The sequence below is a fragment of the Chelonia mydas genome, chromosome 9 (assembly GCF_015237465.2).
Source record: "Chelonia mydas isolate rCheMyd1 chromosome 9, rCheMyd1.pri.v2, whole genome shotgun sequence".
Lineage (NCBI taxonomy): Eukaryota > Metazoa > Chordata > Testudines > Cheloniidae > Chelonia > Chelonia mydas.
The window spans coordinates 101,563,418-101,586,509 of record NC_057855.1 but is presented as its reverse complement, the minus strand read 5'-3'; the positions used below and the strand labels follow the sequence as shown (position 1 = coordinate 101,586,509).

Sequence of the window (23,092 nt, the reverse complement as noted above, 5' to 3'; positions counted from 1 at the left end):
AGGAAGGTCCTATGGTGCGGATAAAGAAGGTGTTGGGAGGAGGCCATGGGGAAGTAGCCCAGGGAGTTGTAGCTGTCGCACAGCTGTTCCAGGAGGCACTCTAGACAGCTGCATATCAAATCACAAATGTGTAGAGACCATGTGGCCTAACATTCTTATCATCATCTGTGGGTTTCTCTGACGGATCTGTGGTCTGACACAGTGTCAAACTTGGTTCAGGTAGAGTCTGCGAAGAGTTACAAAGGGATCTCACAAAACTGGGTGACAGGGCAACACAATGGTGATGAAATTCAATGTTGATAAATGCAAAGTAATGCATACTGGAAAACAATCCCAGCTAACCGTATAAAATGATGGGGTCTAAATTAGCTGTTAGGAGCGGTTACCACTCAAGAAAGATCTTGGAGTCATTGTGGATAGTTCTCTGAAAAAACAGCCACACAATGTGCAGTGGAAGTCAAAAAAGCCAGAGACGTCCATGTTCGATTTCCTATTCTCTGCAGTGTCCAAAGGGGAAGCCCTCAGCACCAGGGGTCCTATTGATATCAGAGCCCATGGAGGGGCAGACAGTCAAGTTGGTACCAGTGGATGTGAGCTGTGCTAAAATGTAGTAGCACAGATGGAGGCTCTAGCTCCAACAGGCAGGATGGTACCAGACAAGGTCTTTCTTGGTGCCCCCTTAGGAGGAGAGAGCCTGGTTTTCCTGAGGCCCAGAGATCATCATACAAAAGGAACGTGGCTGGTACTAGGGAGCTAAGTGGAGTGCTCCATCATAGACTGGCAAGGCATCAGAGACAATACGGAGAAGCGGTTCATGCACTCTGTAGGAATGCAGGCGAGGAGTCTGGTACCAGGGACTGAGCCAAGGTATAATCTGAATGGTTCTTTTGGCTGCATCCCAAGGATCCAGATGTATTAGAGGAATCCCTGCTTCTTGAGTCCTTCTTGCACCTAGTGGGGTCCTCTTCTGGTATTGACTTTGGAGCTGACTGGTGTCTGCTAGATGAACTCTCATTACATCGGTACTGACGTGAAGTTTTCTTAAGTTCCGACTTTGGCAATGACCTCCCCTTCCTCCTGGAGTCTTTCTCCAGGGAACGAGTCTCTGTCTCTTAGAACGTGACTCCAGAGCAGCTCTATAGTCTATATTTGCCAAGATTGAGGGCATCAGCATGGCCTAAACTGAGGTTGGGACGGAATTTGGACCCTGCAGATCTCAGTGAGCATGCCATAAGAAGGAACTTCAGCCTAATATCCCTCAGCTTGCAAGATCTGCTCTTAAAAGTTCCTCCAGACCTTGAACTTAGATGGGACATGTTCATTCCAGCTGCCTCAGAAAGTTCCATGGCTGAGAGGGAAAGATCCGTGGCAGGTCTGACAAGGATTAAAGCCTGGAGTCCTTGGCATAACCCGAGCAGGAAAGCTGCAGATAGAGCAACCGAAGGCAAAAGACCCTGGCCACAGAAAAGAAGTTTGAGGGGGGTAATCGCCCAAAAGCACACATGTGCTTACGAAATCAAAAGTAAACAAATAAAACAGAATAAAATTAAATTAAAACTAGAGTAAGTAAAACCAAAAGGACTAAAGCTATGAATGCAGCAGACATCACTCTGGACTGTCTTGACCAGAGGGGCAGTGGAGAAGCCGCAGTGCCAGGGGGTTTCGTCTGCCTATGACGACCTCACACAGGAGCACAAGGAGGTGTAGTGCACAGTACAGATTGACAGTCCTATGAAGTGGAGAGAGTCTAGAAATACAACCTCTTCTAGGTCAATAGGTCTGGAATTGCAGAGAGAGACCGATAAATCCTTTGTGGTAGGAACAGAAGATCTGAGAAAAAACGGTTACTCACCTTTTTGTAACGGTTGTTCTTTGAGATGTGCTGCTCATATCTATTCCAGTTAGGTGTGCGCGCGCGCCGCGTGCACGGATGTCGGAAACTTTTCCCTAGTAGCTACTTGTCGGGCCGGCTGTGGAGTCCTCTGGAGTGGGGCTGATATGGTGCTCTATATATGACCCTGCCGGCCTGACCCCTCTTCAGTTCCTTCTTGCCGGCTACTCCGACAAAGCGGAAGGTCGGGGGGAAATGGAATAGATATAAGCAACACATCTCGAAGAACAACAGCTACAAAAAGGTGAGTAACCGTTTTTTCTTCTTCGAGTACTTGCTCATATCAATTCAAATTAGGTGACTCCCAAGACTTACCTTGGAGGTGGGGTCGGAGTCAAGGAATTGCAGACTGGAGAATTGCCCTGCCGAAGGCCGCATCGTCACTTGATTGGTGGACGATGGCATAGTGTGACGTGAACGTGTGCACCGAAGCCCACGAAGCAGCCCTGCAGATTTCCTGGAGGGGTACGTGTGCCAGGAAGACTGCTGATGAGGCCTAAGCCCTCGTGGAGTGAGCCATGACAACAGGCGGAGTGACCTTTGCTAAGTCATAAAAAGTACGAAAACACACCGTGATCCAGGAGGATACCCGCTGGGAAGAGACTGGCAAACCTTTCATCCGCTCCGCTAGAGCAACGAACAACTGGGCTGTTTTGCGGAACGGTTTCGTTCGGTCTATGTAGACAGAGAGTGCCCTTCTAACGTCCAATGAATGCAGCTGCTGCTCACGGAGGGTGGCGTGCGGCTTTCAATAGAAAACTGGCAGGAAAATATACTGGCTGACATGGAAGCGGGACACTACCTTTGGTAGGAAGGCCAGGTGAGGCCTAAGCTGCACCTTGTCCTTATGAAAGATGGTATACGGGGGCTCACCTATGAGGTCTCATGTCATAAATATAAAGGGAAGGGTACGCCCCTTTAAAATCCCTCCTGGCCAGAGGAAATCTCCTCTCACCTGTAAAGGGTTAAGAAGCTAAAGGTAACCTCGCTGGCACCTGACCAAAATGACCAATGAGGAGACAAGATACTTTCAAAAGCTGGGAGGAGTGAGAGAAACAAAGTGTATGTGTGTCTGTCTATATTCTGTCTTTGCCGGGGATAGACCAGGAATGAAGCCTTAGAACTTTTAGTAAGTAATCTAGTTAGGTACGTGTTAGATTATGATTTCTTTAAATGGCTAAGAAAAGAATTGTGCTGAATAGAATAACTATTTCTGTCTGTGTAACTTTTTTGTAACTTAAGGTTTTTGCCTAGAGGGATTCTCTATGTTTTGAATCTAATTACCCTGTAAGGTATCTACCACCCTGACTTTACAGGGGGGATCTTTTTTTTATTTCTATTTACTTCTATTTCTATTAAAAGTCTTTTTGTAAGAAAACTGAATGCTTTTTCATTGTTCTCAGATCCAAGGGTTTGGGTCTGTGGTCACCTATGCAAATTGGTGAGGCTTTTTATCCAACATTTCCCTGGAAAGGGGGGGTGCAAGTGTTGGGAGGATTGTTCATTGTTCTTAAGATCCAAGGGTCTGGGTCTGTAGTCACCTAGGCAAATTGGTGAGGCTTTTTACCAAACCTTGTCCAGGAAGTGGGGTGCAAGGTTTTGGGAAGTATTTTGGGGGGAAAAGACGTGTCCAAACAGCTCTTCCCCAGTAACCAGTATTTGTTTGGTGGTGGTAGCGGCCAATCCAAGGACAAAAGGGTGGAATATTTTGTACCTTGGGGAAGTTTTGACCTAAGCTGGTAAAGATAAGCTTAGGAGGTTTTTCATGCAGGTCCCCACATCTGTACCCTAGAGTTCAGAGTGGGGGAGGAACCTTGACAGCTCGTAGCTCAGAAATGTGTCGTGCCGAAGTGATGGCCACTAGGAAGGCAACCTTCCAGTAGAGGAGCGAACATGAAGCTAGCAACTCAAAGGGAGGACCCATGAAATGAGACAGGACTAAATCGAGGTCCCATGCAGGGACAGGGGGCTTCATCGGGGATGGATCTTTTCTAGTTCTTTTCGGAAATGTCCCATGATAGGGTTTGCAAACACTGAGTGCCTGGAATCGCCAGGGTGAAATGCCGAAATAGCCACGAGATGAACCTTAAGAGAACCGAATGCAAAGTGCTGATCTTTCAGGTGTACCAAATAGTCCAGGATGCACAGGATTGAAGCCTGGAGTGGGAGTACCTGCCATTGGGCACACCAGATAGAAAACCTTTTCCATTTTGCTATGTAAGTGGTTCTGGTAGAAGGCTTGAGGCTTTCCAGGAGCACCTGCCTCACTGGGTCCGAATAGGTGAGCTCTGCTTGGTTCAACCACGGATCCTCCAGGCCATGAGGTGAAGTGACTGAAGGTCCGGGTGGAGGAAGCGACTGTGATTCTGCGAGATGAGGTACGAAGTGAGAGGTAGATGAATCGGTGACCAGATCAATTGGTCCATGTGGGTGGGGTACCAGCACTGGCGAGGCCAAACTAGGGCCACCAGGATGACGTCCACCTTGTCCCTGCGGACCTTGAGAAGCACCTTGTGGATGAGAGGAAATGGCGGAAAGGTGTATAGTAGTTGACCGGACCATGGATTCAGGAAGGTGTCCGCAATCGAGCCCGGGCTGTGACTCCGGAACGAGCAAAAGGTTGGGCACTTCCTGTTGGCCTCCATGGCGAACAAATCGATTCGGGGAAGCCCCCAGTTGTGGAAGATGGAGTGGATGACGTCCGGCCAAATCGACCATTTGTGTGTGAGGAACCGCCTGCTCAAGCTGTCTGCCAGTACGTTCTGAATGCCTGGCAGGTATGAGGCTTGGAGAAGGATGGAGTGGGCTAAACAAAATTCCCATAGGAGGAGAGCTTCCTGGCAGAGAGGAGACGACTGGGCTCTGCCTTGCTTGTTTACATAAAACATGGCCGTGGTATTGTCTGCCAGTACTGCTACACAGTGGCCCTGCAAGCGGGATAGGAACGCCTGGCATGCGAGGTGGATTGCCCTGAGCTCTTTGATGTTGATATGCAGAGCCAGTTCTTCTACTTGCCATAGGCCCTGAGTCGTCATGCTCCCGAGATGTGCTCCCCAGCCAAGCACCGATGCATCCGTTACCAATGTCAGAGTGGGTTGGGGGGCGTGGAACGGTACTCCGGCACTTACCATGCGGGGGTCAAGCCACCATTGTAGGGAATTGAGGGTATGTCTTGGAATGGTCAACACCATGTCCAGACTGTAGTGGCCCGGGCGATACATGGACGTAATCCATGCCTGCAGGGGCCTGAGCCACAACTTGGCATGCTGCACCATGTCGGTGCAGGACGCCATGTGGCCCAGCAGCTTGGGGCACTGTCTCACCGTGGTAGTGGGAAAGTTGCAAAGGCCGGTGATTACCTGCGCGAGGGCTAGACGATGGGCCTCTGGGAGGAACGCTCTCGCCTGGTTTGCATCCAGGACTGCCCCAATGAACTCTATTGTTCGTGTTGGGGTGAGAACAGACTTGTTGACATTCAGAATAATGCCTAAGCGGTCTAACATGTCCCTGACCAATTGTACCTGTGATTCTACCAGCTGGCGAGACAGGCCTCTTATGAGCCAGTCGTCTAGGTATGGGTAAACGTACACATGGTGGCGGTGAAGAAAGGCTGCCATGAGTGCCATGCATTTGGTGAAGATGCGGGGAGCCGTGCACAGGCCAAACAGGAGAGCCATGAACTGATAATGCGTCTTGTCTACTATGAAACCGAGAAAACGTCTGTGAGACTGGTTGATTGAAAAGTGAAAATAAGCATCCTTCGTATCGAGGGCGGTGTACCAGTCTCCCAAATCCAGGGAAGGGATGATCATGCTCAAGGAAACCATGCAGAACTTTGAGTTGATGATGTACTTGTTGAGTTCCCTTAGGTCCACGGTGGGCCGAAGAACCCCCTTTGCTTTGGGAACGAGGAAGTAGCGTGAGTAGAAACCCTTGCCTCTGAGCTCCCGAGGTACCTCCTCCACTGCTCTAAGAGGGAGAAGAGACTGGACCTTCTGGATCAGGAGTTGCTCGTGAGAGGGGTCCCTGAAGAGGGACGGGCAAGGGCGGTGGGAGAATAGCCCGCCTCTACCATGTGGAAGACCCACTGGTCCGATGTAATAAGGGACCATGCACGGTTGAAGCAGGATAGACGGTTCAGGAAGGGAGAATAACTGGCCAGGATATGGACTGGTAATCTGTCCTCATGCGCACCTTCAAAATGGGCGCTTAGGGCCCGGAGGGGGCTTGGACTGTCCCTGGCCCTGACCGGAGAGAGGACGCAATGGTCTGCGCCTGGTGTATCTGCTCCTCCTGCAGGAGAAGTCCTGCTGGGCCTAGCGGGGAAAGACCGCTGCTGGGTGGGCTGGCGCTTAAACTGCTTTCTTTGAATCGCCGGGGTATGCATGCCTGGAGACTTAATTGCGTTCCTTGAATCTTTCAGGCTATGCAACCTAGAGTTGGTCTGTTCAGCAAAGAGCCCCTGATCATCGAACAGAAGGTCTTGGATAGTTTGCTGAACTTCCGGCGGGAGACCCAAGGACTGAAGCCAGGCGTTACATTGCATGGCGATACCAGATGCCAGTGTACACGCCGCCGTGTCTGCGGCATCCAGAGAGCCTTAAAGAGCAGTCCGGGCCACTAGTCTGCCCTCCTCGGCAATGGCTCCCAGCTCCTGCCGAGAATCAGATGGGAGGAGCTCCCTGAACTTTTGAATAGCAGACCAGGAACTATAGCTGTATCTGCTAAGGATTGCGAGCTGATTAGCCATTCGTAGGGAGAGGCCACTGGTAGAATAAGCCTTTCTACCAAAAAGTGCCAGACATTTTGCATCTCTTGATCTAGGGGCAGGCCCCTGCTGACCCTGTCTTTGTTTTTCCGTTTACTGCAACCACCATGGGGGAGGATGGGTAAAATGGTATTTGTACCCCTTAGTGGGGACAAAGTACTTTCTTTTGGCCCCTTTGGCCATGGCGGGAATGGAGACTGGAGCTTGCCAGATTGTTTTGGCATTAACTGAATGGTCTTTATAACGGGCAGCGCCACCCTAGAGGGCCCTTCTGGTGTCAGAATGTCCACTATGGGGTCCTCTTCTTCTATGACCTCCTCCACCTGGAGATTCATGTTTAAAGCCACTCGCCGTAGGAGTTCCTGTAGGGCCCGGTAGTCCATGGGTGGAGGGCCGGATGCGGATGTACCCGCCACCGCCTCATCAGGAGAAGACGAGGAGGCAGCGACTGGCGGAATTGGGTCGGAGACAGCCCTTTGGTCCACTGGCTCCAGTTCCTCTTGGGCACTGGGTGTAGCCTCCACCGGGGGTGGGGCTGGATCCAGGGTTTGTGTGGGGTCCGGAAAAGGATGACTGATGGTTGCCTCTGGAATACAGGACCCAGAACATGAAGGCGGAGGGACGCCTGGAGGGGCACCCTGGGCTTGGTGATATGCCCAGGGAGTCTCGAACTGCCACTGGGGCTGCCAGTGGGTGCTGAAGAGTCCCATCTGAGACTGCCCAGACCTGATCAGGGTGTCTCTGATGCTCCCGATGCCCTACCCAACCTGGGGGAAGGTGACTGGGAGCGAGACGCCCAAGGAGGGGCAGTACGCTGTGCTGGGGGGGTGCCGCGTCCCCCGATAAGCAGAATGGGAACCATGCGGAGCAGCGAGATCCAGATGGTGATCGGCGGTGCCATTGTGGAGAGCGATACCAGGAGATTGACTGGCGCCGAGATGTTGGACTTTGTCTTATTGGAGATTGGCCACAGGAGTGCGACCGCGACTGGTGCCGTGATGGAGAATGGTGCCATGCCACAGAGCGGTTTCGTGAACGGTGTTGCGGAGAGGTGCGGTGCCGCAATGGGGAGCGGTGTCTGTTCGAGTGGTGCTGTGGGGTCTCAGACCTTGACCTAGACCTTGAGCGGGACCATGACCTGTCAGCCAATGACCACCTCGAGCGGGAGTGGCTCCAAGGATCAGGGCTGTGAGACCAGTGCCGCGGGTCAGACCGGAGCTGCGAGTCAGACCGGCGCGGAGTCTGGGTGCGGTGCCGGGACTCAGAGTGGTGTGGAGATATTGGTCTGGGGGCAGATGGCCCAAAGACTGCCGGTTTGCCTCTTGATGGTGCCGGGGCTTGAGATGGTTTAGGCCTCGAAACTGGAGACTTGGGCGCCGTCATCTCAATGAACCCTCTGGTAGCCTCAAAGGTGTCGGGTGTGGAAGGCAGCGTGACCTCCTCCACCTGCAGGGAGTCCGGCGGTACAGGGCTTCCCGGGGAGGCGGGGGCTTGTGGAGGACGATGCCAACTGGGAGGTCTGTCGGCCTTATATCCCTGGTCTGCACCGTGTCCTGTCGGGGGTGCGACTACCACCTTGGGTCTTTTTGGGGGCTTCTCCGTGGCCTGCTTCTTATGGGTGGCCGGGGAGTGAGAACGGTGCACTCGTTGAAGGGGAAAACCCCTTCACGCGTTAATGACTATACTTAACGCTAAAGATAACAGATAACTAACACTTAACTAACACTAGAGATAAATAGAGTAGCTAGGGAGTAGTAGCACTTGTGAACAAGAGACCACTGTTCCAACAACTGTCACTGGCGGTAAGAAGGAATTGAAGGGGGGTCAGGCCGGCAGGGTCATATATAGAGCACCATATCGGCGCCACTCCAGGAGGCTCCACAGCCGGCCCAATGGGTAGCTGCTAGGGAAAAGTTTCCGACATCCGTGCACACGGTGCGCGCACACACTTAACTGGAATTGATATGAGCAAGCACTTGAAGAAGAACTACTGTTGTGTCGTTCAGGCGCCCTAAATTAGAATAATTTTGGCTTGGTCTTGTTTGATTTTCCTAAGAACTCTATGAATTAGAGGAATTGTGTGTAGAACAAAGAAGTTTTACTCTCTATTCTAAAAGAAAACACCTTCAAGATGAACTGGTTGCCTGTCCTATTCTGGAGCTCAACATTTGGAGATATATTTTGTTGCAAACAGGTCTGTTTCCAGAAACATCCACAGTAAGTGTATGTTTGCTACCAAGTTCTTGAGCAACTACTTCTGCTGATCATGTACGTCTCTGCTCATCAATCTGCAAGTATGTAGGCAGAAAGCTATAGAATCAATTTAGTGTACTATGCACTACTCCCACAGAACTATAACCTTTCTGTCCATCTGGCTAAAATGTGGCCCCCCCAGCTTGTTCTTGTGAAATATTGCAGTACTATTATCAGTAACTACTTGAACCGCACTGCCCTGTGATTAGGGAGAAAGGACCCTATATGAATAGACGGCAATAGAAATATTAACTACATCCAAAGATTTGACAAGTTCTTCCAGTTGACAAATAAAAGAGACCGTTCCCTCAGTACCCGAGAGCATAGCAGATCCAAACGAGACCTTGCTGGTGCAAGAAGTTTAACTTGAACTATTTTGGGGGAAGGCTCCTTTTGTGGCTGCCTTTCTTCAGCCCTTTCAAATTCAGGGTAATCCCTAAGAGAAGGCCAATATGACTGCATTGCTCACGGTGGCACCTCCAATCTTGCCAGTATCCTCTAGAGAATTCCCCATCATAGCCCTTGGGTGAGAGAGGCTGATCTTGTGTGCCATTTGCCTTTATCTGTTAACTTTAAGGGTACACTGCAGATATCTATTTTAAGGGCTTTTGAAGAGGAGAGGGTATAGATTTGCTTAAGTTATTGTTGGTTAATAATAAGTGGGTAAGTGCTGATTTGTGAATTCTTGACAAACTAAAAATACATCTTGAAACAAAAGCATCTTAGAACACAGAATAGCTGCAGAATTGTAACTCTAAATAACTTTATAGCTTAACACCTGATCTTTAATATTTGACTGCTCTAATTTAAAGGAGTTTAATTATCATTTAAAATGAATTTTGTATGTCAATTCCTGTCATATGCGTAGGAAACTGATTTTCATTTTTTTAGTTAGCTTTGATTTTGTTGAAAGTTTAAAATTAAATTCCAAACTAAAAATCTATTACTGAAGCTTAAAATTTATTATAACTATGAAAATAATGGACAAAAATAAAGAATTTTAGGTCCTTGATAATTTAAATTTAGAAGAACTAAAATTCTCAGAATGCTCATTTAATTAATGTCTGAACATTCTGCAAAAATGAGTCATAAGTCCTGTTTATGTCAGAAGTGCAACACAATTTTAAAACTATGCAGTTAATACTGCCAGCCATTTGCACAAGATACTTCATGAATAAACATGATTAAGAATACAGAAATAAAGAATGACTTCACCTACCTGTGGTGGCTGATTGGGATAGAGTGGTTTTGTTTGAAGTTAAACTTGGAGTCAGTGGTACGCTTCGCTTCTTTATCCGCTCTATTAAAGATTCAAATTCATCCTCTGAGCTGTCTGGCCCTAATGCTGCACTATGTCGTAGTGCCAAGGTCTGAGTGTTGTTCCCTGCACGTTCTTCCCAATCTCTTTCTTTCCCATCAAGAGATGAATTTGGACTATATTTGGAAATATCAAACTCTTTCTGTTTTTGTGAAGGAGTTTGCTGTATGTGATGCAGGTTGTCCTTCAAGGCCCTCGCTTCAATTTCCTGGCAGTGTTCAGACCATGTACTTTTAATGAAAACAGAATCATCATCTTTACTGTCACTTAAAATCTCTGGATACAGCCATTCCTGAGAGTAAGTGTTTTCCTTTCTAGAAGTCACTGGCTTCTTCTGGGTCTGAACATTCTTCACTACTACAATTCAAAAAGAAAAATTCAAAGACTTCAGAGACTTTAGCATTTATGTTTTAATGTAAGTTAATCAGAGCCTTTGGAAAACATGAAAACACCAGGCAGAGAAAGGTATCTTAGCAACTTCCTCCAACCCATGCTCATTCACACCCAGGATCACACTACTTTCCAGTTGCACTGCAGATGATAATCAAAAAGGTATGTATGTGGGGTCTACTTTGTGCCAGCAAAAGGGGTTTAAGTCAGTCTGATACAAGATAAGAATAGCTAGAGAACACTTTATTACAGCCACTCTTTCTGATAAAAGAAAGCTTCTGCAGTTATGCACACATAAGAGTTTGTATTTAGCTGATTATATGGTCAATTTTATTTCTTAAATATGCAGCATGTGAAAGGGCACTGGAGAGAAAAGAGAGAAGACTTGCCTTTAGCAGCTGGATTTTCTTATAAGTAAAAGATTCAAATAGGGAAAGGACTTTAAAGAGTACCACAAGTGAAGATATTGATATCCCAGTGTTAAAACAAGCATAACAGGAAGGAAGAGGAAAAAGGGAAGGATCATATGGAGGAATGCGAAATTGAAAATGAGGAAGGAGAGAATTAATCCAGCGAAAAGCGAACAGAATTGAACCTGTCCTGTTATCTCACTCTAAAAGGGACCAAACTTTTCCAAAGCTATTTCTGTGCTTTTCCTAAAGAATAATTCTGAACTCTGAAGAATAAGCATTCTTTCTCCACCCAGCTAAAACTCTTGTCCCCTCTTTGTTGCTGGATGGCTACTTACCCTTCTTGCTTGTTGCATTCTTTCTTATAAAATCGGAGAAGTCTTCCCTGGAGTCAATGATGATTTCGTTCAAACTGTAGATAAACAATAAGATGAGGCAAAGGAAGCCAGGAATGACTTGTGTCTTGATATAGGTAAAGCTGACAATAAAGCAGCCTGGTGCAGTGTTCTAATTTATTCACTGGAAATATCCATTACCACTGAAAAACTCTCTCAACGTAACTTTTCATTGTCAGTTACATTTTGTCAGTATTTTATCATTAAATTTCTGAGCAAAAGACAGAACTCCATTTCAAGAGATGAGAACATGCTTGCAAACTAAGTTCAGATATTGAAACAGACCATCATCATTTTATCCAGGAACAAGAATGAGGGATACAGATATGGAACCATAAAGATAGAATTTATAAAATTTTACTTAAAAATCACACTGTTGACCAAAAAGGTTGCCTTTAATGTGAATTTAGCACTTGTGAAAGATGCAAAGCTGTCAGTACTGTTAAATCCTCAATCCATAAAAATCCACAGCGTACAGGCTGCCACATTGCAAACCCCCACACTCCACTCCCACTAATATGCCTCATTCCTAATCTGCAGGAATCACTTCAACTGGTAAAAAGGGAGTTCTGTTTCCATGAATCATTCAACACTTGGTGCCTCCACCAAAACTGCCAGCTATGGGAATAAATTAGTACCAGAGCCAGCAAAGATTGAGTGTTATGGACATCTCTTCCTCTACAAAACTCACCAAGACCAAGTCATTTCACATAGTGGTCTAATGACTGTCAGACAATAACTGTAAATCCAAAATCTAGTTAGCAGTGAAGCTGGTGACAGAGGTGAAAGGCTCCATTTGAGCAGGGGGTTGGACTAGATGACCTCCTGAGGTCTCTTCCAACCCTAATCTTCTATTATATCCCATTACAAGCTATACAGTGCTCCAAAACAGTAACAAAATAGTGAGATGTGTGCCTCCAAATAACAAAACTTCACATCTATATAATGTTTTACATTTTAAAAGTGCTGTAAAAACTTTAGTTTTAAAAACAGCCTTATGAGTTATTGATCTTCATTTTACAGTGGGAAAACTAAGGCACAGGGAAGAGAAGCAATGTGACCAAGGCCACACTTGGAATGAGCAGCAGAGCCAGGATTAGAACTCAGAACGTTGACTTCTAAACCTGTGCCCAATCCTCCAGATAATGATGACACCCTATGCAAATGAGAGAAGATCTAATTCATTTTTCCATATTCAAAATAACTCATTAATGGGACATTTTGGCTGCCAGGGATTAGACAAAAAAGTCTCTCTCTGACTAATTATAGACAATTCAATAATTCCAGGACCCACCTGCTATTTTGTTTCTTAGAGACTTGATGTGCTAGGGATTTTGGAGTCTTCATTCTAGATAAAACTAAATCAGAATGTGAGAGAATTACATTACAGGAAATTTATTTTAGCTTTCTAAAAATGATCCCATTGCATGCCTTAAGGGCATATATAGACAACATTTTTTACAACTTTTATTTTACCAATAGTATCCAAATGTCTCTAGAACAAGGACCCTATTTAATCTCACAATTAAAACTCTCAGCTTTTCATAGCAGAAGCAGTTCTTTGGCTACCCTCGCCCTCATCATTCAACCCTTGCCCCGCCTTAAGGCTTGGGAGAAAGGATAGGCTTTGCAACAAAGAGATTCACTGTAAAAAGGTATTCCAGAAGAAAATCATATTCTTGCAGCCACAAGGAATACATCCTCTCAACTCTCATTGAGAAAGCAAGATTAACATTCTAACCACTCTTTACTTACATATTTCAAATTCTTCATCACTACTGGAAGAAAAGGGCAGAATAGACCTGCAAAATAAAGCACAAAACAGATGTGAGGAACACAGCCACTTCAGAGGCAAGGAAGTTACTCATCTTGTGCAATAACGATGGCTCTTCAAGATGTGTCGCCCTATGGATGCTCCACTATAGGTGTTATCTGCACCCCAGAGCCTCTAATCGGAGATTTTAGGTAGAAGTGTCCATTCGGCCCGCACATGCACTCTCCCTTCCTTGAGGCTAACTAGTGCTGTGCAGGCAAGCCACCCTCAGTTCCTTCTCTACTGCAGAGCCCCTTGGCAAGAACTCCGAAGGAGAGGGGAGGAGGGCGGGTTGTGGAGCACCCTTGGGACACACATCTTGAAGAACCATTGTTACTGCACAAGATGAGTAACTTCCTCTTCTTCTTTGAGTAGCGTCCCTATGGGTGCTCCACTGTAGGTGACTCCACAGCAGTATCCCCCATGCAGGGGTGGGGCTTCAGAGTGGAATCTGTTATTGACGATAGTATTGTGGAGATGGCATCAAGACAGAGTACCAGGTAATTGTGTAATGATCTGGAAAAGTATGGGCAGAAGCCAAGGTCACTGCCCTACAGATTTCTGAGATGGGGACATCTTTAACAAACATGAGCTATGTGGAAATGGATCTTGTGGAGTGCGTGTGGATCCCTGATGGAGGCAGCAGGTTATGTGCAAGGGGTAACAGAGGGTAATGCAGCTGGAGACCCATTTGGAGAGTATTTGCGCTGATACTGCAGACCCCTTGGATATTTCCGCAAATTAAAGGAAGAGTTTGGGAGACTTCCTAAAGTCCTTAGTCCTGTCCAGATAAAAAGCCAGAGCTCTCCTAATGTCCAGCATATGCAGTGTTGCCTCCCTGCTGTCAGAATGGCTGTTCACCTGCGCAGCGCTAGTTAGCCTCAAGGGAGGGTGAGTGCATGTGCGGGCTGAACGTACACTGCTATCTAGAATCTCCGATTAGAAGGACAGGGGCACTGACACACTTTCAGGGGAGCACCCATAAGGACACTCCTCAAAGAAGAACAGATGGACAGACAACACTACACAGATCAAGATCACAACTGGTCAGAAAATTTCAGTTTAAATTTTTGACAGATATTCTGCAATTTTTTTCCCCTCCAATTTCAATCAGCTTTAATCAGTTATTTACATTTCAAGTGGATAAAGAACTCCAACTGCTTATTTCTGAAGTTATGGAAAGAGAAAATGCTTCAAAGAAGATTTCAGTATGGTTTAAGGGAAAATTTAATGTCAATCTTAGAAACTTGCCAACATATGATGAGCTAAAAATTCAACCTGCTGCACACAAGAAGTCATAAGAAAGAACCAGGACCTCTTTGGGGAAGAGTGGTCTCTATACCATCTTTTCCTAAACCGTAGGATGAGTCATTCCCCAATCAGACAGCGCAGTAGTCCAGGGTCCTTTGAGACAAATTTAAAAAAAATAAATAAAACCTCAACTAGAACTAGCAGTTAACCCAGTGGCATCACGGAGCAAAACTCACCTTCCACAGTAACATCAGCTTCTGGCAAAAGCTTTTGTAAACAGATAAGCCTTACTATACATGGAACAAGGATGGGGAGAATAGGTTCAAAAGTCAGTACTTCAAAAAGAGTAGAGTATTCTCTAAGCAAGGGAGGTCCTGCTTGAATGCCTCTGCTGATCATAACTATGGTGGTATGACATACAAAATGGGAAATGACTACCTAGGAAGGAGTAATGCGGAAAGTGATTGAGGGGTCATAGTGGACCGTAAGCTAAATAGGAGTCAAAAGTGTAACACTGTTGCCAAAATAAACAAGCCCAAACATCATTCTGGGATGTATTAGCAGGACTGTTGTAAATAAAACACGAGAAGTAATTCTTCTGCTCTACTCCTTGCCGATTAGGCCTCAACTGGAATATTGTGTCCAGTTCTGGGTGCCACATTTCAGGAAAGATGTGGACAAATTGGAGAAAGTCCAGAGAAGAGCAACAAAAATGATTAACGGTCGAGAAATCATGACCTATGAGGGAAGATTGAAAAAATTGGGTTTGTTTAGTCTGGAAAAGAGAAGACAGAGGGGACATGATAACAGTTTTCAAGTACATAAAAGGTTGTTACAAGGAGGAGGGAGAAAAATTCTTCTTCTTAACCTCTGAGAATAGGACAAGAAGCAATGGGCTTAAATTGCAGAAAGGGAGCTTTAGGTTGGACATTAGGAAAAACTTCCTAACTCTCAGGGTGGTTAAGCACTGGAATAAATTGCCTAGTGAGGTTGTGGAGTCTCCATCACTGGAGATTTTTAAGAGCAGGTTAGACAAACACCTGTCAGGAATGGTATAGATAATACTTAGTTCGGCCATGAGTGCAGGGGACTGGACTAGATGACCTCTCGAGGTCCATTCCAGTCCTACGGTTTCATGACATGGAGAGTGGCTCTCTCTCAAATAGGCAGCCTTTTACAGGTCAAAACCAACACCTTAAATCAGAGTATTTGGACTGAAATTCAGCCTGCTAGGTCTCATCTGTGCCCCAGTCTCCCACAAAGACTGGGTTTGGCATTCAAAGGCACTAGCTGTTGTGTTCTGTATTTAAAAAACAATAAAAAAAACCCAAAACACAAACTCTCAGATTTAGGAGGATGCAGAAGCTCTTCCAAACAGAAAAACAAGGTCTTAAAGAAAAAATAAGAACAAGACAAAGATCTGTATAAAAGCAAGTCTGCAGACAACTTTATAATCACATAGTAAAGATAGTAAAATATAACTTTTGAACAGATGAGAGACCAGCCCTTTAATCTCTTTCAAAATTTTCTCACCTGTCATCCTTCGTGCGCCAGCATTCTGCATTCACTTTCTTTTTGGTCTTTATAACTTAAACCGAAAAGAGAACAGATCATCTTTCCAGATAGGACTGCACAAAGAGGGAAGCCTCAAGGAGGTTAAAGTCAGGAGTTATTCAAGGAAACTCAGCTTCAAGGAAAGCCGCTTGTATAACTGTAGTGCCTAAGAGACCTAGTCATTAGGCAGGACCCCATTGTGCTAAGCACACAGAACAAGGAGATCCCACTTTAGAGAGGATATACTATCTTATCAGTCACTAATCTTCCACTCAGTAGCCACTTCCAACAGGATGGACTGATTTAAATAAAAGCAATTTAAATCAGGAAGCAAGAAACATTAGTTAAATAATCAATTTTAATTTTGTTTTGCATTTGTACTTTTTAGTTATTTTCCTAAGGAAAGGCTGATTCTCATTGGTCGATTACCAATAAAATATGTCAATTTGTGGGGCTAAAAATAGCCTTAATACATCAACCTGTTTCACTCTGTATTTGCTGAACACTTCTGCCTTTACTACATCATTAGCAATTTTACTGTCTCCATCTAGAACAGGGTTAGGATTCCTTTCCTTCCTGATATATTTAAACTCCTTAACAGAGTCAGCCATAGATTTTCCTCCCAATTTATTTGGGTTCCCTTATCAAGTTTGCAAAAAGAAAAGGAATACTTGTGGCACCTTAGAGACTAACTCTACCTCTGACCTACTACAGGACAGGCCTAACAAAGAAAATAACAGAACGCCACTAGCCGTCACCTTCAGCCCCCAACTAAAACCCCTCCAATGCATTATTAAGGATCTACAACCTATCCTGAAGGATGACCCAACACTCTCACAAATCTTGGGAGACAGACCAGTCCTTGCCTACAGACAGCCCCCCAACCTGAAGCAAATACTCACCAGCAACCACACACCAGAACCACTAACCCAGGAACCTATCCTTGCAACAAAGCCCTTTGCCAACTGGGCCCACATATCTATTCAGGGGACACCATCACAGGGCCTAATAACATCAGCCACACTATCAGAGGCTCGTTCACCTGCACATCCACCAATGTGATATATGCCATCATGTGCCAGCAATCCCCTCTGCCATGTACATTGGTCAAACTGGACAGTCTCTACGTAAAAGAATAAATGGACACAAATCAGATGTCAAGAATTACAACATTCATAAACCAGTCGGAGAACACTTCAATCTCTCTGGTCACGCGATTACAGACATGAAAGTTGCGATATTACAACAAAAAAACTTCAAATCCAGACTCCAGCGAGAAACTGTTGAATTGGAATTCATTTGCAAATTGGATACAATTAACTTAGGCTTGAATAGAGACTGGGAGTGGCTAAGTCATTATGCAAGGTAATTTCCCTTGCTATTTCCCCTTGTTTTTTCCTACCCCCCCCCCCCCCAGACGTTCTTGTTAAACCCTGGATTTGTGCTAGAAATGGCCCACCTTGATTATCATACACATTGTAAGGAGAGTGATCACTTTAGATAAGCTATTACCAGCAGGAGAGTGGGGTGGGGGGAGGTATTTTTTCATGCTGTGTGTGTATACAAAGATCTTCTACACTTTCCACAGCATGCATCCGATGAAGTGAGCTGTAGCTCACGAAAGCTTATGCTCAAATAAATTGGTTAGTCTCTAAGGTGCCACAAGTACTCCTTTTCTTTTTGCGAATACAGACTAACACGGCTGTTACTCTGAAACTTATCAAGTTTCTATACTTCATAAATTCTAATTTATATTGATTGCGATCTACTGCCCCTTTTTCCCATTTGTAATATAGGTTTTTTAAGCACAGTGCCGGCAGTGCCAAGGTCAGTTTATAGAACCTAGAAGAGGGTTTTGAAGCTGAGGAAGCCTGTTTAAGGGTCTGCATGAACCCCTGCCTGGAACCTCAGGCAATTCAGCTGATTTCACCCACAGAGATTCCCAAGAGGAGAAAGGCCTGGAGCCTGAGGTGATATTCCCTAAGGGTTTGCACTGTGTAAGCCCTCTCCAACACACTGGCCCCGCCCACCGCAACGCTTAATTTCTTGCCCTCGCTTCCCTCACAACTGCCTCAGCCCCTCGCAAGCTGGCAGGGTATGGGAAACAATCCTGAAAAATCACCTACTTTGTCCAGTCCCGTGGGGGGGTTTCCGTGTCTCATCCTCTGTGTCGGAGGACAAGAGCAATCGTCTCTGTTCAGAGGCCCCATCAGGACCAAGGTTAGAGACTTGAGGGATGCTGACCAAGGGTCTGGGGGCTCCCAGCTGAAAGGGGAAAACAACGGAGGATGACCCAGCCCTCAAGCGAGCCCAGCTGCTTCTCATGCCCCTACAGGAGGGCCCAGCTCGCGCCCCGCGATTCCCCGGCAGGGCTCTGGCTCCCGCCCCTCGCCCGCGCCCCCCGGGCCCGCCCGCCTCTCCCCGACAGGTCTTCACCCCCGCAATTCACTCACCCGGACGCGCTGCCTGGGCCCTCGCGCCATGCTCGCCCGGAACCCGCGGCCGTTCAAACCGCCCGCCCGCCCCTCTGTCAGCCCCCGCCACGTCCGGGGCGGTACTTCCCCCTCCCGGTCTGGTCGCGCATGCGCCGAGGGGGAGCCACGCTTCCACGGCGAACTGCAGCTCCCCGATGAGCCCCGCAGGTGCGGCCGCTGCCAGTGCGGGCCCGGCCCTCTGCGACCCCGTCCCCGCGAGCAACCGGCTCCAGGGCCCCTTGGCCGCCCTCCCCCGGCCCCACAGCTTCTGAGCGCGCGCCCAGCGCCTCTTCCCGCGCGGAGACCCATGGGCGCGACTTCCCCGGCCCCGCCGCGGCGAAGCTCTCCCGCTGGCGCCAGAGATTACAACAAAAACACGTTGTCTGCAGTGATCTTTAGCTGTAGTCATAAGATGTCTTTTTTATTAGGCAGTTAGCTGGAAACAAAAGCCTGTTACAATAAGCGAAGCGGCAGTGAAAGCAGCAACATCCCGCGCCAGGAACAAAGCTCAACTGGCACCCGCAGCAAGTCTCACCGAGGGAGAGCACGTCACCCGAAGGGTAAATGGTTTAGTTCAGCTTTGGGGCAGGTGTCGTAACTTGCAGCATCACTTCTTAAGGTATTTTTATTAATTTAAACTAGGTAGTTTCAATTGTCCAAAGCGATAAGGCTGGGCTTTTAAAGAGTACAATTTATAATTGGACGCTGGTTATGGAGAGGGGGTGTAGCCATGATAGGCCTAGGCGGTCTTTTAGTGGAGCAACTTCTGTTAGTGAAAGAGAGAAGCTGACATAGCACTCCTCTTCATGAGGAAAGGTCTTACCACCGGAGTACCTACACAGCAACAAAACAGCCCCTGGCACAGGCTAGCCCTGGGTTCTTTGGTGCTGTGTCAACATACCCTCTAATGTTTCTCTCACCCCCAGAAGTTGGTCCAATAAAATGTATTACCTCACCCACCTTGTCATTTCCGGTTAGAAAATGACACCTGAGATTTCTTGCTCAGGTATTAGCAGGTGGTAAGAATCTACCAGCAAACTAAGGCATTCATCACCTAGGATACATTCAAAAGCATCAACTGAGACTTAGATAAAAGGTGCATCAAAAGCAGCACTTTGAACACAGTTCTCTGTTGCCGCACTAGAAGACAAATTGTTACCTGTTACTGAATAGATATGTGTAGCACACTTAGCAAGACTGACATTGGTTTATTTAAACTGCAGTCCATGACCCTCTGCACAGATTTAGGAACAAAATTACTTAATTCATGCTTGTTCAATACAAAACTCAGCATCAGAGTTTACATACAGCTCATGGCCTCCAAGTTACCACACATCAGTGAGATAAAGATAATGACACCCCCACATTAGGAAAAAAGCCTTTCTGGGTGATCCTTATTATACTGCAAGAATTAATATACTTGATGCAGATGTTTAGTAGATGAAAATCTATACTTACCTGGGATTTCATTTCTGCTGAAATGAACAGAACTATTTAAAAACCAAGCTATAGAAAGGAAGGTAAAAGGCCAGCAGCCCAGAACATTGTTTTGACAGCAGCACAGAAAGGGTAGTAAAGGCGAAACGCTGGTCAAATAGATCAAACTGGGCAAACCAGAGCTTTATTTTAAAAAAGTCCTTGCTACAGTACCTAGGACTGTGCCTCTGTACATAATTAACAATCATTCCTGAAGGATTTGTATTTGGCACCAGTTTGTTTACTTCAAAACAGTTTGGGGGCATTAATTTTAAACCAGTTTTGTTTTTCAACAGAATAGGAGCTATCATCACGAAGCCAATTAGCTGAGATACAGGAGAATCTTTTTTTTTTTTTTTAAACCAAGCACTGAGTTCTCATCTAAATCAACACAGTACAGAAAGTTCCAAAACAGAGGTCAAACATTAAAAGGCTGATATAGGCTCAAGTGGTTTATAAAACCTGTAAAAAGACTACACCAGCAAATATGCCCTTTCAATCTGCACAGTTAAGAAGTGAATGCAGGGAGCAACACTCACTAGTTGGAAATCATGTCATGGAAGAATCGCACATATACCAACAGGAACACCTGAAATCAAACATTAAAAAGCTCCAATTCCCAATCCACATAAGAGGAGAAAAATTCGTAGGAAGATTGAATCAATCTATGAAATCACAATTGGATGGACAGTTCACACTTTCCCCATCAAGCACCAGGCCTTGCAAACATACAGCACATGTGCACAACTCAATCTTTTTCAAACTCCTTATGGAATAGAAAGTTCCCAATCTCTACAGCCTCTCCCCATTATGCACAAAGTATGTCTGTCTGTGCTCTTAAATCACCATCATGTATCACTTCAGCCACAGAGTACCAGGCAGATTAAGTAGAAATGCACTGTCTTTAGCTCCCATCTCCTTTGCAGAGGAGTCTGAGAGGCTCAATTCTGGGAGAGTTGTGTGGGCACAGAGTCCTTCATGCAGATTCATTGGTCTCTATTGGCTTAACCATATGGTCTGGTTTGTTGCCAGCAGCGTAGTGATCCCACATCTGAAGGTAAAGCCGCTCCAGTTCCATTGTGTACTGTTTGGTGTTGAACAAAGGACTTGATATTCTCTGCTTCCAGACTTTACTACGAATTTTCTTCAGGCTACACAAAGAGCGTTAAAAGCAAGCAGTCAGATGAGAAGCAGACAAAGGAACAAACAGCTATTGTGATCTATTACCTCAACTAACCCAGAACTTTCAGCACACCATTGCATCAGCAAATCCCTTTACTGTCATCCCACTACTCAAAATCCACGTTGTTGTTCCTTCCCCAGTGTGGAATGGTCAACTTCACAGAAACTCAACTTTTTCATTGCAGGTGAAAATGCTATGGACATTTGTATTAGTACTGCTACATGCTAATTAACCAGACCCACCAACCCTTCATTACAGCCCCATCAGATGGAATTTCCCCAACTGCAAGTGCACCTTTATTTCAGTCTAGGTTTTTCTGTCTGAAAGGAAAGTGAAAATGCATTTTGTTTGCGTTTACTTTCTGCAGAAGGTTCAATATATCAGCATTCCTATCTCCCTCCCAGCAGCTTCACAAAGTAAATAGTAATCTCCAGACAGAAGGTTCTTTATTACCCTGTAGCTCCACAGGGAATCAGAAACGGGGAAAACAGACAAGTTCTATGAAAAAAAGCCCATGTCTAATTTCAATACATTTGTTCCATCCTTAACCCATAGACCATTAATAATGACTATATGGATACACTACCAAGAGGCAGTGTGAACAGGAGCAGTGATTACAAGGTTAGGATTAAGGAAGTTCTGAATTCGAATTCCAGCTCTGCCGATATCTCAATGTGACATCCTGCACATGATGCTCAATCTCAGTCTCTATATCTGTAAAATTAGAATTACTTCATAGGGACTATGTTGAGGGTTCCTCAATGCTGGGAGGGCTAGTCAATGATTGTGTAGTGATCTGAACATGTAAAGTGCCAAGTATTTTTAGAGAGGACAAGTACATAATTTGGGCACTTCATGATACTCACCCATCTGAACATGCCACACCCCATTCTAGTATAGTTCCCTTCCACATCTGCCTTCCTAGCTCCTATTATGGCTATTTAAAGAGCTCAACCCTCCCTGAGAAGGCAGCCTGTCACACAGATCCCACCCACTATCTTCAGCGTGGAGCTCTGGGGTCTGTGAAAGAATCCCCCCCCGGCCCCTTTGCCTCCAACCCTGGCCTCTATTGAAGGCATATATTGCTCCCTTCTGCTGCTTCCTGGTATGAGGATCCTAGATCCCCAACAGAGTAGGCAGGCAGCTAAACCAGGGAGGAGAAGAGGAGGTAATTCCCTCAGGACACATTGTGATATGAATTCTAGCCCAGTTCCTCATTCCAACGAGCACAGACCTTACTTCCTCATCAGCAAAGCGGTTTAGTGGCTTCTTCAAAACCCTGGAGGTCAGTCAGCTCCCAAGGTAACGAACAGCTGGTAACTTTATCAGACAGAGTAAGTTCAGTAGAACGAAAGTAATGACATGCCTCACTGCTTATAGGTGTTTATGTTTATTCTGTTTTGCTTCCTAACACTCACTATCCCCAATAATGGTGCCTTACTATTCTAGATCTTCATTTCATCCTCCAAACTGGATTTACTTACTATTCTAGATCAGTTCCCAGTTTCACAGCAATATCTTCATATTCTTGTCTACTCTTAGCAATAAGTTCAAGACAACCAAGGCAAGTAAGCTGGGAGGCAGCAACCCGTGATGCAAGAGTTTCCCCTGTAAAAAGAGAAAAGAAAGTGATAACCAGTACTTCTTGATGCTTTACAGTTTAATTTTTTTCTCCTGCCTGAGAAAACACACAAGGGGAGGTTGCTAGACTACCTGTTCTGGAAAGCCTGCTCACTAGCTAGAACTGGGAAGCACCTAATTTCTTTACTATCTATGAACTCTTCACACTAGATATTTACATATACAAGATCAAAATAAAAACAAGGATTCATAGAATCATAGAATATCAGGGTTGGAAGGGACCTCAGGAGGTAATCTAGTCTAACCCCCTGCTCAAAGTAGGACCAATCCCCAAC

At 45.8% G+C, this 23,092-nt stretch overlaps 2 protein-coding genes across 10 annotated transcripts in view; both read right to left on the bottom strand.

Moving 5' to 3' along the window:
• Positions 1-18,753, bottom strand: part of GCNA (germ cell nuclear acidic peptidase) — a 50,116-nt gene extending 31,363 nt beyond the window's left edge. Inside the window, exons 1-8 of one of the 5 annotated variants that reach the window (XM_043521928.1) lie at positions 18,497-18,607; positions 18,170-18,308; positions 16,023-16,077; positions 13,181-13,227; positions 12,720-12,783; positions 11,369-11,442; positions 10,704-10,761; positions 10,132-10,586 (exon numbers count right to left, since the gene is read on the bottom strand). In XM_043521928.1, the coding sequence (XP_043377863.1) occupies positions 10,132-10,586; positions 10,704-10,761; positions 11,369-11,442; positions 12,720-12,783; positions 13,181-13,227; positions 16,023-16,077; positions 18,170-18,308; positions 18,497-18,526 (922 nt within the window). In that variant the 5' untranslated portion in view covers positions 18,527-18,607. Of the gene's footprint in view, positions 1-10,131; positions 10,588-10,703; positions 10,762-11,368; positions 11,443-12,719; positions 12,784-13,180; positions 13,228-16,022; positions 16,078-18,169; positions 18,416-18,496 lie in introns of those variants that run through there. The other 4 variants (XM_037909748.2, XM_043521930.1, XM_043521929.1 and 1 more) reach the window with 4 other exon arrangements.
• Positions 18,754-20,112: 1,359 nt separating this feature from the next.
• Positions 20,113-23,092, bottom strand: part of OGT (O-linked N-acetylglucosamine (GlcNAc) transferase) — a 76,916-nt gene continuing 73,936 nt past the window's right edge. For all 5 annotated transcript variants that reach the window (XM_037909743.2, XM_037909744.2, XM_043521927.1 and 2 more), the window contains 2 exons: positions 22,661-22,784; positions 20,113-21,144 (listed from right to left, as the gene is read on the bottom strand). In XM_037909743.2, coding sequence (XP_037765671.1) covers positions 20,970-21,144; positions 22,661-22,784 — 299 coding nt within the window. In that variant the 3' untranslated portion in view covers positions 20,113-20,969. The remainder of the gene's footprint in view (positions 21,145-22,660; positions 22,785-23,092) is intronic.